The 18,389-nt window shown below is 42.1% G+C and overlaps 1 protein-coding gene across 1 annotated transcript in view; it reads right to left on the bottom strand.

The window, feature by feature from the left end:
* Positions 1–18,389, bottom strand: part of LOC147707489 (CD109 antigen-like) — a 943,435-nt gene that overhangs the window by 443,897 nt on the left and 481,149 nt on the right. The window contains exon 15 of the mRNA XM_086926506.1: positions 14,007–14,159. Coding sequence (XP_086782632.1) covers positions 14,007–14,159 — 153 coding nt within the window. The remainder of the gene's footprint in view (positions 1–14,006; positions 14,160–18,389) is intronic.

Genomic DNA, 18,389 nt, shown 5'->3' with positions numbered 1-18,389 from the left:
ACCACCTTCAAAACAGCCACCCGCAAACACCACCAACTGATCCGATCCACCAAGAAGTCAGCATTCAAGGATCGACTCCACAACAACGCCCAAAACAGCAAGGAACTATTCAACATCGTCAAAGAATTTACCAACCCCACCACAGCCTCAAACGACATTACTCCCTCCCAAGAACTCTGCGACTCGTTATCCTCTTTCTTCTACAACAAAATCGCCGACATACATAACAGCTTTGAGAACATTTCCAAAGAACAGTCCACTCCACCCACCTCCGAACCTAAACCGCCCTCTAACATCCTCAATGCCTGGAACCCAATCACCACTGAAGACACCATCCGCCTAATGAACTCCATCCATTCAGGTTCGCCAACCGACCCCTGTCCCCACCACATCTTCAACAAAGCAGACTCCATCATCGCACCCCATCTCCGTGATATCATCAACTGCTCCTTCAACTCCGCTACTTTCCCAGAAAGCTGGAAACACGCCAAACTCAACGCCCTCTTAAAGAAACCCACAGCGGACCCCTCTGAACTTAAGAACTACCGCCCCATCTCCCTCCTCCCATTCCCCGCCAAAGTCATTGAGAAAACCGTCAATAAACAGCTTGCCGCCTTCCTTGAATCCAACAACTCCCTCGACTCCTCACAGTCCGGCTTTCGGGCCAAACACAGCACCGAAACCGCCCTTATTGCAGCTACAGACGACATCCGAACACTACTGGACAATGGAGAAACAGTTGCCCTCATCCTACTCGACTTCTCCGCTGCCTTCGACACAGTCTGTCATAGCACCCTCATACAACGCCTCAGCAACATCGGCATACAAGGAAATGCGTTGGACTGGATCATCTCGTTCCTCGCCGGGAGAACCCAAAGAGTCCAACTGCCCCCATTCAAATCAGAGGCCACCGAAGTCATCTGCGGAGTACCACAAGGATCATCACTCAGTCCCACCCTCTTCAACGTTTACATGAGTCCCCTCGCAACCATCGCGCGACAACACAACCTTAACATCATCTCTTACGCTGACGACACCCAGCTGATCCTCTCCCTTACGAAAGACCCTAACACCGCCAAAACCAATCTTCATGAAGGCATGAAAGAAGTAGCCGAATGGATGAAAAACAGCCGCCTAAAACTTAACTCAGACAAAACGGAAGTCCTCATCCTAGGATCATCCCCCTCTGCCTGGGACGACTCATGGTGGCCATCAGCCCTGGGAACGGCACCCATACCCACAGACCACGCACGTAACCTAGGCTTCATCCTAGACTCCTCCCTCTCGATGACCAGACAAGTCAACGCCGTCTCATCCTCTTGCTTTAACGTACTTCGTATGCTCAAAAAAATCTTTCGTTGGATCCCCACCGAAACAAGAAAGACTGTCACCCACGCCCTGGTCACTAGCCGACTGGACTATGGAAACACCCTCTATGCCGGAACCACATCCAAATTACAGAAAAAACTCCAACGCATCCAAAACGCATCAGCCAAACTCATATTGGACATCCCGCACCAAGCTCACATTACCGGTCACCTGAAAGACCTCCACTGGCTTCCTGTCAACAAGAGAATAACGTTCTGTCTCCTCACCCACGCACACAAGGCCCTCTACAAACTAGAACCCGAATGCCTCAACACACGACTGTCCTTCTACACACCGACCCGCCAACTAAGATCCTCCAATCAAGCCCTCGCTGCAGTTCCGCGTATCCACAGATCCACCATGGGAGGAAGATCCTTCTCCTACTTGGCGGCCAAAACCTGGAATTCTCTCCCCACTCACCTCCGCCTTACCCAGAACCACATTTCCTTCAGGAAAGAACCTCAAAACCTGGCTATTCGATAAATAATGCACCCCCTCCCCCAAGCGCCTTGAGACCCTCTGGGTGAGTAGTGCGCTATACAAATTCCTAACTTCAACTTGAGTGGGAATAGTAAATTTTACCCCTACAAAGTACAAGACTTTCCCTGAAGTTGCTTAGATTGGAGGGGAAACAGCAAATCTGTGGATGCCAAAGTGTAAAACATTACCTACAGTTGATGATGTTGGAATGGCAATAGTAAACCTGGACCATCCAAGATCCAACGCATTCTCTATTGTTGCTTAGGTTGGAATGGAAATAGTAAATCTGGGCCCTCCAAAATCGCTCAGCGAGAAGTGAGTATAACAAATATGGGCCCTTCGAACTCCAACTCTTTTCTTGCTGCTGCTTAGCTTGAACTGTAATAGTAAATCGGTTCCCCTGCCCCGTAAGTCCAGCGCGTTTCTAACAGTTGCTTAGTGGGAATAGCAAATTTGACCCCTCCAAAGACCAAGGATTTCCCTGCTGTTGCTTAGGTTGGAGTAGAATAGTAAATCTTAACCCTTCAAAGTCCAGTTCTTTCCTTCTTGTTACTTAGGTTGATGTGAGAATGGTAAATCTGACCCTTTCAAAGTCAGAATGAGAAGAGACAAAGGGGCATATTACCAAGCAATAGCGATAATTATCGCTATTGCTTGGTTAGAGACAAAAATTTACCGCAGCGCTGCGGCGATTTTTACCGCAAATAAACCTTGGTATTACCAAGGTTTAACGCAAATGCGGTAAAAATCGCCGCAAAGCATGAATATCGCTGAAAAGTCAGCGATATTCATGCATTAGCGAGCTATTGCTCTTAGCCATGTTATCCACCTCCCATTGGATAACATGGCTAAGAACAGCTCAGGGCAGGTGTTAGCTTTTGGAGATATTCCCGCTTAGCGCGAATATCTCCAAAAGTTGGTAATAGGAGATAGCAATGTTAGCGACTGTTTTCAGTCTCTAACATCTTGGCACGCCCACTTTGCATCTCATTAGTGATAAATATCACTGATATGCAAAGTGGGGCCCAAGATGGTCGCTATCTCCTACTAGCTGTCGCTAACTGGTGTTAGCGGCAGCTAGGTAATAGGGAGATACTTTTATCTCCGCTTTCTTGGCTTTTAAAGCCAAAAAAGCGGAGATAAACCCCCTTGATAATATGCCCCAATATACCCCTGCAAAGCACAATGCTTCAGCTGTTGCTTAGATTAGAGTGGCAATTGTAAATTGCATTCTTCCAAAGTGCAATACTTTCCATACCATTGCTCAGATTGAAGTGAAAATAGTAACTTCTCTAAAGGCCAGCACTTTCCCTTTTTCTGCTTAGGTTGGAATGGGAATAGTAAATGTCATTCTTCCATAGTAAAGTAAATAATAACAAAGTTCCCTTTATTTTTACATGCTGTATTATATGTACAGATGTTAATTATTTTTTAAGTTAGTATAGTTTTAAATGCTTTCCAATTTATATATACACTTACATACCCAATCTTGATATTTAGTATCAGTATATTTTCAGAAGATGTGTTTGTAGTTTACATGATAAGTATGTAGACTTGGACCTGGATTCACAAAGGTAATCTAACACTTTTGTGTACGTTTACGATTGTTTGCTAGCCACAAAGGTATTTTAGTAATAGTATCTTTACGACTGCACAGGCATAAAGATATTACTACTAAAATACCTTTGTGACTAGCAAAGAATCGTAAACATTCACAAAAGTATAAGTAGACCTTTGTGAATCAGGCCCTTGATATTGTGGACCACAATATTTTTGCATTACAATATTTTTGACTTTGATATTATGTTATAGAATCCCTTTACCTACTAAAAAGAGGAGCACACATCAGTCTAATAAAATTCATAATGTAAAACAAATATGCAAATAAATCACAGACATTACAGTGGCCACACGTTGAAAGAATTATTCTGTGTCCTTAAAGGGTACACTCTACCCAACACATTTTATTTGCACTAATTATTCACAATACAAAATTACAGAATCATCCAGTTATTTAACAAATCATTGTTAATACTGGTCAGTTTTTTGCCCCTCCTTCTTATTCTCTCATGCATTTTGAGTTGAAATAGGCATGTATAACGTTGAAATCTTGTATGTGTGGGTTTCGTAAATCTAGCAAGTGATCTTCATATAATAAAACAAAGGCCTCACATGTCTCTCTGTCAGCCAGTTTTTATCATTCCCATCAATGCTACCCTGTCTGACCCCATGTCCATACCTTCTGTTCCAACTCTCACATCACTGTTCTCTATTTCTATTAGTGTCTACATTCCCTGGCCACGTCTTCCATTAGGTTACATTTCATCTGTCAGCATCCACTTCTACACTAATTTCTGGTCACACCTGTCACAGCTAAACTATGAACTCTGAACTGTCACTAACGTCTGCCATCAACACCTAACACTCCAGGGAGTGTCTGTCTCTCCTGCCAGGGGCCAGAACTCATGTCTGTTTACACCTTTTCTTTCAGTGTACACTTCTCCTGCCACTGCCTGCCGGCCACACCTCTCCATCACCATCACTGTAAAGGAAGGCATTCTCACAAACTAGAACTTGACCTCCATAAACAGATGAGCTGCAGTGCTATAAAGTAGTGTATTCACACTCATGTCAAAACACCATCCCCTGAGGGCATACACCTTTGTTGGAAAACCAACACTTTAGACTTTACAAATATATGAGGGTATTCGCCAAGCTAAATCATATTTGGGAGTAACTTTACTACTTTGGCAAGTCACAAAAAAGTGTGAAGATACTCAAAAGTGTCACTTTTAATAATTATCAATACATGATAACAATTATTATTCCTACTTTAAGTGGGATTTTTTAAGGTAAACTTCGGTAAATAATGTAACATAATGCACTATATTTAAATTAATTAGAGATTTATTTCAAAATCAGGTTATTAGTACTGTGGCATCTTTTTGCTTTTGTTTTGCATTAAAAAAATATTTAAAATTAATTTACAATAATGTTTAATGGAAAAATATATTTTACAAACTTTTTCCAGGTTTAATGCATTGTAAATACTTTACCATACAGAGATATCTGCCACGGGGTGGAGATTTCCCTATGGTAAAATTTAGGGCACTTTTTAAATAATTAAATATAACATTATTTCCTATTTGGTTTTATTTTACATCCCTCTCTCCCTGTCTGACTGTAGTAACTTTAGAAGTGCAGTTTGTTATAAGGAATGGGCTTACTCTTTTGCGGATGGGTGTATAGCACTCTCTAAATCCCCTACTTAGCACTTTCTTAATCACTACTTATTCCTCCATAAACCCTACTTATTTTGTAGCAAGTATATCCTATTTTTGAACCACTACCCATGCTCCTGCCCACATTTACTTCTAAGGGACTGATTCCAATGTTGTTCGGAAGGGCACCAAATTGGATTCTGGTTTGCAGAATCCGATCTGGAACCTTTGTTTCCGACCAATTCATTCCCAGTTCCGAATGACAAAGTACGATGTCTAGAAACTGTTAGGGCTGGCCGAATCGGTTCTGAAAGGCATTCGGACAGGTTGAGCTTTTCCGAAGCCAAATTCGTACAACTCTATGTACTCGGTTTCATAGTGAGCAAGTACCATGACCAATTCGGACAGCCATTCCAATTTGGTTTGCCCAGAACAAAACGGCTGCCGGAATCAGTCTTTGGGGGGCCTGTAGCAGGCCCCCCTTCACCCCGAGGCCCTCCGAATCAGGTCCTTGGGGGTACCCATGGGTCTCCCCTTTCCAACCATGCATAGTGTGTGGCAGGCACCACAGGGTTCATGGTTTTCACCAACCATCCCTTTCTTCAATGGGGGCCTGTGTTCACGTTCGGAACACAGGCTCCCATTAAAGTAAACGATAGGCTGCCCGAATCGGATCCAGTTGCATACAGATGCACCATACTCCTTCAGTCAGACTCCCCTGATCCGAGTCGTAAAGAAAGCATTCCGTAACAGATTCGGTCAGTATGCTTTCCGAACGAGATCAGAAATGGGCCCTAAGATGTTAACGCACGTGTGTGAGGATATTCCCACTGAAGACAGGAGAGTTGAAGATTAACACTCATGTTTTTTTTACTAGGATTTTGTAGTACGTTAGTAGTCCTTCTGCAATAAAACTGAATGTACATTAAAAAAACTGCTAATGAATAGGCCCCAATATGTCTTTCTTCCATCAGTACTTTGAAGATCATTAATGTAAATTTTGAGTTTTTTTAGAGATAGAGTTGTAGCTTAAAGTGGCTGTCAGCTTATCGGTGTCATGTCAGTCATAGTAGCAGAATTCAGGTCAATGAGAACAATACATTCTGCTTCGTAATCCCATATATAAGCATATGTTTAATTGAGGAGGCTTTGTGGGCTTTTGAGAGTCACATTATAAAAAGCTTCAGAAGTCCCTATGTTACAATGTTACTCAACAGCTAAAGATTTGTCATCAACATGCTAATTCTGTAGTAGTCCTTATGGAAAATGTATTAATGTAAATGTCTTAAATAAAGGCATATTCTAATTAGCATATTGCTAACCGTTATCATTGAAAAATAGATTAGTATAATCCATACTGGTTGCCATGGTCCCCCTTTCGTGTGCTACTTGAACATCGAGCTCCTTCGAAAGGTAGCAACTATTCAGGATAGTAGGTCATTGGGAAAGATTTTGTACACTCATCTGGGATTTTGCTTTAGGAGCACAACCATTACTAACGAACCCTTGGTAAGTGCTATAGATGTACTGTTTGTTTCTACCATCCTGAATCTGCTAAATGAGCCTTTTAACTGCGTTTAACATATGTCCAACTATCATGTCGCTGTGCTCCTGTTGAATCTACTTTCACACTCTTTCTTCATGACTCACCAAGATATTACATATACGTTTTCTTCTTTCTTCCCTTTTTTCTTTTTTCTTGCTTTACTACTGTACGTGTCTTTCTCCTTACCTTACTTAATTATGTTCGATATCACATTTGTTTAATTATCAGATGAGGATGATGCAGCTTATTAAACACTCAAATATTTTGTTTATGCCAAAAAGTGGAATACTGTCTAATTGTATTTGCATCGACTATAAGGCTCTGTGACCTTAGGTATCCATGTACATTTGACTGTACATGCATCACCTTGATGACCATGCATGCCCGTTTCTCCATGCTAAATTCGCAATTATGTGTCAAATTGTGGAATATTCCACCATCCCTAATCCTTTTTTCTATTGATTTTACATGTCTAATTAAGAATGACGGTACATGAATTACCTTGATGTTCAGAGGTGACTTTCGCTTAATATTAGGTTCGTGAATACATGCCAAAATACCGAACACTGTTGCATGATTAATTTTGTGACTTTATTTCCCTCCCCTCTTGTGCCCTACCCACTTTCCTCTCCCCTCCTCCCTCCCCTTACTCGGTCCCTCATATTTCGAAATCTTTTACCTTTCCGACGACACCTTATTCCCATGTCACTCTTCCCTAACTGTCATTCCCCGTATTCAAACTTTCTTTTCACACTTTAATTGTCTGTACCCCCTTTTTACTTTCTTTTATATCCACACCCTCTCAGCCTTGAAGAAGCCCTCGGCCGATGGGCTATATGGGCAAAACACATGTTGGCTGTTTCTTTATTTTTGTTTCAGTTCCCTGTGTGAGAAAATAAATAAATATTACGCATTTGAAAATCACCAAAGAACGATTAGAAATCATTCCGCCGAAAGACATATACATCGAGAAGGCATAATCCTCCATCTCCCTCTAGACTTACCCCATAATGGCTCTTGGGTGAAGCCATTTGTGAGGAATGTGCCACCACTAAGATTGGGCCCTAACAATTGTAGCGCAGAAGCCCGGATATGTCCACCTATTTTAGTTACCTAATTTGAATTATGCTAACCGATATCATTGAAAAATAGATTAGTATATGTTGCACCAACATATTGGAGTAAATATGATATTGTTGTATTACAAGAGACCTGGTTGTTAATACCGCAGGAAGTAGCGAATTATAAACTTCATTACTTCAACGCTGTAAGATCAAATCACTATGGGAGAGTAAAGGGAGGCCTAGCAGTATATATTTCAACAGCAATTGCCATAGGCTCGGAGCAACTTAATACAACCACTCCAGACATACAGGTTATCAAATTAGACAATTTGGCAACACATGATTTAACAACAATATTACTAATATTTTCACTCAAATGAAGGAAAAAACAACAGCAGTTGGATAACCTATTCTCGATAATCACAGAATACAGACTGCCGCACCCAGAGTGGGAAATCATAATAACAGGGGGTTTTAATACCAACCTTATTTACACCCCGTAGGAAGATGAGTTAATAACTGCGCAAAACGTTTTTGGTCGGTACCAGTACAAACATCTACAATGGCAAAACACAGGGATTTAATTGGCCAAAAAACAGTTATGGCCCTGGAACATCTAAGTCTAAGAATAATAAATGGAACAACGCCTCCATCTTGGACATATCAAGGAATAAATGCCCAGTCAACAATAGACTTCACAATTCGGTCCTTACTGAATAAAGTGAGGAAATTCATGATTAAGTTTACAACACAAAGTGACCATTCACAACAGCATTTGGAAATAATAATCAATTTTAATAAACATCAGGAAGCCTCTACAAGAATAGGTAATCTATCAACAACTAATTTGAAGCGTATAAGATGTTCGGCAGGTAATCTAGTTGAGATAACAAAGCTAGAAAAGGAGGTAATAGAATCAAATACAGCTACAGAAATTTACTACAAAATTTCTGAGGCTCGCACCGAAACAGGGGCACATAAAATATAAAAAAAAGTAGGGAGACGGCGAAACTGTCAAATAATGCACTAACATTAAGGAAAGAAATTAGGAAGGCGGTTAGAAAGAACAAGATAAATAACAATGTGACTCCATGGAATGATATAAAAAATCTGAAAAGATTATACAAAAAACTAATTTGGAAGGATCAAAAATCAAACCAGGAGCAGTTCTAGATAAGGCTTCGTTTTTGCGCCAAAAAATATAACAATCAAGCATTTTTGAAAATACCATAAATGGCGCTTGTGTGACAGAGTCGGACTGGGTACACTACTTGAGAAGTACTTTTAAGAAAGATACCGGTGGTGAAAATAAAAATACTTATATTGGTTTGGAATCTAAGTCGCCAGATACACCTAAGGAACAGTGTAAAATGAAGGACCCCCAAATAACGCTGGATTGCCAGGTAGCCGACAGGATAATAAAAATAATAAAATCAGGTCGAAGGGACGGGGCCCCGGGGCCTAATGGAATACTGGAGGCCATCTTCTCTGGGGACCACGAATACTAGGCGAGTCCGTTGTCAGGTCTGTTCCTGGAGGCAAAATTAACAAATAACCTGCCGATGAGTTGGAAAGGTGCTATAATTAACCAAATTTCAAGGGCGTAGACAGATCGGATCCTGCAAAGTATAGGCTTATAGCTCTAATTGACGTGGAAGCGAAATACTATGCTTCATTAATCCTGGTGGACCTAGTAGAATGGTCTACTAAAAATAAGCTGATTCCTATGAATCAAACTGGATTTCGCTTTGACCATGATTGCATAAAGGTGTAATCGTTTGAATTTAAAATTACAGCTCTGCTTTATTGACTTTAAAGCAGCTTTTGACACCATAGAGTGAGGTCTATTGTGGTGTAAATTGAAGAAAATGGGTATCTCAGAGGTCCTACTGCGTGCCATTATTCAGTTGTATACAGGAACATGGATACGAATCAAAATTGCAAATGGTACGAGAAGTTCAAGGAAAATCCACACTGCAATAGGGCTAAAGCAAGGCTGCGTATTAGCCCCCCACTTATTTATTCTTTTTATGGCTGATCTTTCAATAAAACTAAATGAGATAAATGCTCATCCCCCTCGTCTAGGTCCATTGGACCATTGCCGATATCACATCTTTGTTACGCTGATGATATAGTCCCACTCAGCCAGGCTTACAAAGATCACTAAACAAGCTAGCGTCATTTGCGAAGGTCAACGCCTTGGAAATCAATATAAAGAAAACAAAGACGATGACTATTGCAAAGTGGGCAGGACGCAAATTCCCTGTCAGGCTGGGAGAAATAACATTTGGGGTAGTTAATAACTACAAATATCCAGATCTGTACATTGATGATCGTTTGAATTTCAAAAAACATAAACAATATTTGGAAGCAAAAGGGAATGGTCTAATATACGCATTTTGTGTCCTCTCAAAAAAGTTAAAGAGTCCATCTTTAAAGCCCTTACTAGATGTAATGGCCGCCAAATTGATGCCTACAGTGGAGTAGGAAAGCATTGTTTTACATGGAACAGATGCTGAACTGTTGGATTCAAGTAAGAGCACACAAAAGGGTCTTTAAGTTATGCAGAATGCGTCACCAGCACAGGTGAGGTTGGAATTTGGCCTTATCCAGCAAGGGATTGGAAGAATTTATGCATATGTCAAGAGTTGGTATAGAATCTGATTGAGTCGAGCAAACGTTTTACACAATGCTTTGTGGCAAGCCCAGGAAGAAGATCAGCACTCCATTTGTGGCAAGTTTTTGAAATCGGCCATGGAAGAAACAAAGTCTAAAGAACTTTGGGCACAGTCCCCCTCCTTTCCCGTTTTTCATAAAGTGGTAAATAAAATGGTGAAAATACATGCATTAATAGATTATAAAAATAAATTTGCAAAGATGTTGCACGCTTGGATGATAATACATTCCTAAACAAAATTACATCCGGCAGAATATTTGAGTACAACATACTCATACTATCTAAAAAGGAAATTCATGGCCACCAGGTTTGGGTTATTACCAAGTTTAGCAGATCAGCCCAAAGGGAGATACAATGGGCCTACATCATGTACACTATGTAGAATCGAGAAGCAAGACCTTATTCATCTTATTTGTATACGCCCTGGCTTAAGGCAGACCAGGGTGTGGCTTTTGAAAAAGATTTATTGAGAGAGGCATTAGGTCTTGTAGAACCGCAATAATCAAGGGTTTGGACGCAACGGATTCCCGTCTAAATTGTAAGATTATGACATTTTTGATACAATATGAACAGATAATAATGAAAAAGGATAACAAAATCGCCATTGCTGGGGTAGTGTTTGGCAAATATTAATATGAACTGTTAGTAGGGACAGGATCATTGACTATAATAGTGAGACTAAAAAAAGTAGCTATGGAAGCCCTGCTTTTTTGGTAAACATATATTGGGTTAGGTACATCGGTTTTTATAGATTAGATAGGTTTTAACCCCTTCGATGCTGGTGACGGAACCATTCCGTCATCAGACACGGTTGAGCTGTGCTGATGACGGAATGGTTCCGTCACGACCACACCCATTATTATTAGGGCCCAGCACAGGGGGAAAATATCAATAGCAGCGATGAGGTTAAAAAGAATTGTTTTGCTTTAGCCAAAAAGTCATTAACACTGTATATTAATGTATGAGATCACTTTTATTTAATCTGTTGAAAACTTTTGCAAAATTTTAAGGAAAAGAGAATATAAAATATTTCGATATTGTATGGTTTTTATTAACTGAAACAATAAAGATTTCACTATCCCTCTATATGTTTTTTTAATAGATTAGTATAATCCATACTGGTTGCCATGGTCCCCCTTCGTGTGCTACTTGAACATCGAGCTCCTTCAACAGGCAACAACTATCCAGGATAGAAGGTCATTGGCAAAGATCTTGTACACTCATCTGGGATTTATTGGAAGCATGCCCATTAGAAGTAGGAGAAGGCGCAAGATCAGCAGCAATTGAAGTCCAGAAATACCACAGGGCACCGTACACAAGTATATTGTCTCAGCTTTCTATGCGTATACATATGACTAAGCTATAGGAACACAGTGTACAACCAGCAAAGACCCAGTGTGCCTACATCTGCAAAATTGACAGCTTTTTTTCCACAGTACCAGGTCACTGATCTCCCGTCCTCTGGTTAAGGGTTTTGTCCAGTACCTAAGGAAGGCCTCACTTAAACCTAGGGACGGGTAAGAAGTCTCCTCAGATTCCTACATCCTGTCAATAAATATTCAAAGCCATTTTTGGTTCAAACAGCACTTGAGGAACCAACATTCCAGTGCTCCTCTTTAGTCCCTCAACCCAAACATGCAAACTAATGTTCGGAGGTTCCAACCCTGCATGCCATACAACACTGCTAACAATGGAATCTACTGACAGACTTGAACATGCAGCCACTCTGCTTCCCACACCTCCTGGGTGTCAGTATTGTGTATATTGATTGTTCTGCGTGTCCAATTAAGTGGGTACTGCTATGAGGATAACAACCTTTCCACCACAGTGGTTTTACTTTGCACAGGTATGCCACAGTACACTCAAAAGGACCTAAATTACAGGGGTTATCTGATGGCATCTATTATTATTTTCAAGAAAAATAATTAACCTCCATGATCAACTTTCTATCACTGGAAAACTTGGTGGAGCTTCTTTCCCCTTTTGTCCCTTTAAAGTCACTCAGTCCCACTCAAGCTAACTGCTCGGACATCCGACCAATGGAATGCTTATTTGTATTATTTGCAATCATTCTATTGTGTCTTGGGTGCTGTCACTCAAAACCCACCCACTCTACTAGGAGACATCGATGGGCATTTTCATTGTGATAACCACCCCGTTCTTGACAGATATACTATGGAATTTTTCTCCATTCCACAAATATTGGGGTCTTAGGGAAACTCATTTTTAGTGTCCTCACTCCCATACCTACCTTGGTTTGTCAGCAGGCAGGGAGCCTTCAACCCTTTCGTCCTTTTCCATCAATAGCTTATATTGCAATTTACCACTTCTTTTGCGCAGTTGGGTATTGATTTTGCCACCCTTGTTGATCCACTAATAACTCCTCAATTGACACAATGCTTGCTGTTAGGGCCTGCAGACCTCAATCCTTTGCTTTCTCATGGTCTACACATGAGCCAACGTATAATTATAATTTACCTTGGCAACCACAAGTTATACCAAGGTCGCTTATACTGTCAACATCTGGTCTTTAACATGTTGACTTGCATTTGCTTTTAAAAAAATAATATTTTCGTCTTCTAACGGCACAACAGTGTGCGTGATCATTACCCATACAAGATAATTGGACAACATTAACACTTAATATTTATAAGCAGACATACCGTACCATTAAGAAAAACAAGGTAACTTTATGGTAGTAAAAAAGAGCTGGATTGTTCATCTGTTGGTGACCGGAAGCACTTACTAAATCTGTGATAGGAGTTCTGGCACTAGTCAGACCTGCGCTACTCTTGAAGATCCATTTTGTACTAAGATAATTGTATTGTCTTTAAAAGATAGCTCGGTGTCCAGGGCAGTCTAAATTGCAATGGAGGATAAAAAAGGGTAGCATGAGGGCAGCTGGAAAATTATGTATAACATTTCTTGAAAAGGGGCTCACACAGTAATGGAAGTGACTAACCAGGGTCGGACTGGTATGTAGGGCAATCAGGTAGTGTCCGATTGGCTGTTCTCATAGATCAGTGGATGGGACAGTTTTTTAGCAGTTTGTGGGCTTATTTTAAGGCCACGTGGGCTGGTATTTACTATTGAATTTTCTGATATTAAAACAAACATTGCCTGCCGCAAAGACAAATGCATGCAATTTCCCATACTTTACACAATACTCTACAGCGTGTCTTCAGAAGCTTAAAACTGGCCCTATTTCCAATTGTGGGACACTTTTTTTTAGCTATCTGGTTAGCTAAGGGGGGCACTTTTATTTCGGTGCTCTGGCTATTTTTGGTTCTAGTCCGATCCTGTGACTAACGCTGGGAAGAGTGTGTTCCCAAGGGCCAAGAGCAGGGGATCTGGGCATTACAGAATGCACTTCTTCTGATCTCAAACCACAGAATTGCCATGCATATTGCTGCCCAACATAGCTGGGAGATTCAAGATCCATTTTTATACAAAAAATTGAAGATTTTCTCTGTCTCATCCTGTCAGAGTGTAGGAGTAAGAAATGGGCCAGATAGCTCAGTTTACCAAATTATGCACTGCTTGTTTATATTTTACTCTACTTTTACTCACACCATTGGCACAGTGGATGCTGGTTTACGTAGCACCTTCATTACCTGAAAAGTGTTGTACAAAATCCGATTGACACTCACCATTCCTTCAGTAATTGTGTTGTCAGCTCCATAAAGGTTTTTAGTTTTCTCAGCTACTATTAATCCAACTAATGATGCAGCCTCTGTCACATTAATACTCAAAGACACATTTTCAGAGGGTTTTGCTTGAGCTCTACTCCAGGACAACGACACCTAATAAGAAAAAACAATTATCAACATTAGAGAGGTTACAGCCTACCACAGGCATAAAGCAAAATTATGTTCCCCCGTGCGATGAAGAGCTGTGACAAATTAGGGGCACCCTGAAGGGTGCATGGGCCTACATTCTGCCACAGCAGCCTTCTGTACCACAATAAACATAACAAAAACGAACAATAGCATATTTGATGTTATACAAAGAGGAGTCAGAAAATTAAAGAAGCCCCCACTCTGAACTAAAGCACCGATTCCTCCAAGCAAACAAAGCAAGTGAGCCGAACAATCCCTAAAACAGCTTCCTTGTCACTTCCATCCATGCATCTATCTATTCAGTCTTTCACGCTTCCATCCTCCGACTGATAGCCACTATTTCACTGTTATATTCTGTCATCATTCATTCTTTCATCCATCAGTCTTTATCCATTCCATCTATTCATCCATTCATCCACCCAATTTGATATCTATCCATTTGCCATCCTAAAATATCTTGACATTCATCCATACATTCTGCCAACCATCAATTCATTATACCTTATATCCATCCACTCTGCCACTCATTGATCCATCCACTTTGCCATCCATCCATTCTGCTATCTATCCAATTGGCCTGCTATCCATCTGTCCAGCCCACATTCTGCCATCCATCCTTACAGTCTGTCATTCATCCATTTATTCATCCATCCACCCACTGTGCCATTCATCCATTCACTCTACCATTCATCCACTGCCTTTGGTCTATCAATTCATCAACTCTGCCATCCATGTATCCACTCTGCCCTCCGTCAATCCACCCTGCCATTCATCAATCAATCTATCCACTGTCATCCATCCACCCATCCATCTATCCACTCTTCCATCCATCGTCTATCCACTATGCATCCATCCATTCATTAATTCTTCCATCTATCTATCCAACCACCCATCTACCTTTCAATTCACCCATCTATCCATTCACTGTGCAATCCACTCTGCCATGCAGCAATTCACTCTGCCATTCATCCATCTATTCCACCATCTATCCATCCCTAAGCTCACCCATCAATCCATCCACCCAATTTGCTATCCATCCATCCAGACATCCATCCACTCTGCCATCCATCCACACTGCACTCACCATCCATTCATTATTATTATTATTATTATTATTATTATTAATGAGTTTTATATCGCGCGTGGTTACCCTTGGGCATCCCAGTGCTCCACCAGAGAGACACACCATATCAGGAACAAAAGCGTTAGGCAGGGAACAGATGGGTCTTTAAAAGTTTGCGAAAACGTAAGGTGCCCGTTTCGGAGCGCAGGTCCAGCAGGAGGGAATTCCACAATGTTGCCACATTTATGGAAAATCTTCTACCACCGGTCCTGGCCTTTCTTACTCTCGCGACTTGCAGCAGATGTTGGTGATCTGAGCGAAGGGAACGGGGGGCTTTGTAGGATTGCACCATACCCTGTAGGATAGGTGGCCCTTTCCCCTGCAGAATTTTATGGGCGATACAAAGTGCTTTAAACTTCACCCTCTCTCTAATAGGGAGCCAATGAAGCGCCTTCAGCGCGGGGCGAGCTGATTGCCGCCTGGGAAGGTCCGTCAAGAGCCTTGCAGCAGCATTTTGTACTTGCTGCAGTTTGTTTAACGTTGCCTCTGGAGCCCCTAGAAACAACGCATTGCTGTAATCCAGCCTTGAAATGATGAGCCCCTGAATTAGTAACCTCCTGGAGGCTATCGGGAGGAGGGGTAGGATCTTCCGGGCTGACCGGAGCAGGCCGAAACACACCCCTGCGGTCTTTTTTGCGTGTGACTTAAAAGACAGGTCCTGCTCCAGCCACACCCCCAAGCTCTTAATCTCCTGTTTAGGGGTGGGTGGCGCTCCCAGACAACTAGGCCAGCTACTGGCATCAATTCATCCATCCACTTTGCCATTCACCTATCAATCCATCCACTTTGCTATCCAACTATCCACTCTGTCATGCATCAATCATTTTTGCCATGCGTCAATCCCCTCTACCATCCCTCTATGCTATCCATTCGTACATCCATCCATCCTTCATCCATCCACTCTGCCATCCCTTCGTCCATCCTGCCATTCATTCATCAATCCATCCACTCTGCTATACAATCATCCATTCATTCACTTTGCCATCCATCCATTTACTCTGCCATCGATCAATCCATTCACCTTGCCAACCATTCATTCCCTCTGCCATCCATTCATTCACTGTGCCATCGACCCATCCATTCTGCCATCCATCCCTCCATCAATTCTGCTATTCATACACCCAGTCTGCCATCTATTCACTCATCTGTTAGGCCATTCATCCGCCCATCTCTTCACTCAGCCATCCTTTCACCTGTCTGTCAACCTATCCATCCATCCCTTTACTCTGCCATCCTTTCGCATGCCACCCTCCTATCCCTTCACTCATCCATCATTCCTTTTCTCTGCCATCCTTTAACCTGTCCATCCACCTATCCATTTAGGCACTCACTCACTCATCCATCCAACCATCCCTTTACTTTGCCATTCTTCCATCTGTTCATCCATCTATCATTCACCATTCCTTTTATTAATTCATCCACATACACATTTGTCCACTGTCCTTATTTTCAGCCTTTCTTCCAATATTCCTTATTTCTTTCCCTGTTCCATTTACCCACTGCCGTTTTTCCATGTTCCAGCTTGCTCTTCTGTTGTGTCTATATCTCAGCGATAAAGATGAGCGTTTGTCTGCTGAGGTGCAGACAGAAAAGGCCCATAAAGAACACCACCCCTAACGTAGCTGTTAAAGCGGGGTGTCCATAATTCCCTTGATGTTATATGTGGACTGGCAGGGCTGGACAGGGAACCCTAAGCAACCCTGCCAATTTTTGTAAGACCAGCTCGCAGTACGGTGCTTGGCAAGCAAGCCAGCCTGACCACTACAACGGGGGGTTGGGGAGGTGAGGTTCCGTGAATTCTAAACCCGTTTAATAAATGTCATGGTTTCGTTATGAATTTGATAGTAGCGAACCGTAACTAGTGAGTTCGGCAAGTACGAGTGATTTTGTCATATTAGACCGACGGGTTCACTATGTATTTGGAGATTTCGTTCCAATTCATGGGTTCCATTTTGTGCATGGCAGCCATTTTGTGGTTGCCCTCACATAGGCCGATGAGCATGGCCGAACGAGCCCTTAGTACACGTACACGTTAGCTCGAGTTTGTGCTGACTTTTGGATGAACCGAGTGAACTGACCTCGTTGCCTGAAGCTGACCTTGCTAAGCCAGTTCCCTACTCGATAACTGATCAAGATTGAGGATCAGACCACAGGACATTGTAAAGTTTAGTATGCACACACACACACACCCCTTATCCTGCTCCTTATCTGTTTCTGTTTCTTCCTTTATGGCCTCTTTTATGACATGGGTTGTGGTCCTTTTATTATGGGTTTGTCCGGCTTGTGTAAGAAGGAATGTTGGGCTTTCCTGTATAATTAATGATGGGCCGGACAACTGAAAAGTCATGCGATACCTTTTGAAATAATACCTATGATTGGACAAATTGTAATTAGTGGGTGTTTGTCCGGAATGTGATTTTTGGCATAAAAGAGGATGACTCGCCTTACAAATTTGAGCAGTCTCCTACGAATATACAATGTGTTGTACTTCATGGACTTCTGTTTCTGGATGAAGCCAATAAACTCGATCTTTGTCGCCACCAAGAAGTATCCCGTGTCTCTGTATTCTAAGACAGGTAAATCCGAAGACTTTGGGCGTGCCCCTCGAGCCGCTGGGTTCTAAAAACCCGGTTCTTCAGTTGGCGCCCAACGTAGGGCGACTTCAGCGGTACCGGTCCAAGCCTGAAGATCGTGAGGAGCTTCGTGAGGAAATTTCGGAAAAGGGCCCCCACTCCATCGACCCCGGCATGTCGAATGTGGACTGAAGGTTTTTGCTGCGAGGCTTCACGCTTTCCTGACGGCTACGAAGGACTGCTGCCCTGACTGTCGCCCTGTCTTGGACACTTTGTGATGATTTGTATGGCGAGACGATAGACGGGTCTTCTGGTGGCGTGACTGATACCTTAGTTAAGTATAAGTGGGTCGCGGGGGGCGGAGCTAGCCGGCGTCTATGGCGGACGCGTAAGAGCGGAGCTCCGAGCTAGCGCCGCTAAATATCCGAAAAAGATCCTCTTCTAGCGGCGAACACCATGCAATTCCGGCGGGGGCTGAATCCCCTACCCCTGACAGAC

This window comes from Lissotriton vulgaris, chromosome 6 (genome assembly GCF_964263255.1).
Source record: "Lissotriton vulgaris chromosome 6, aLisVul1.2, whole genome shotgun sequence".
Lineage (NCBI taxonomy): Eukaryota > Metazoa > Chordata > Amphibia > Caudata > Salamandridae > Lissotriton > Lissotriton vulgaris.
The sequence above is the reverse complement of the archived record's forward strand: the minus strand, read 5'-3'. Positions and strand labels throughout refer to the sequence as shown.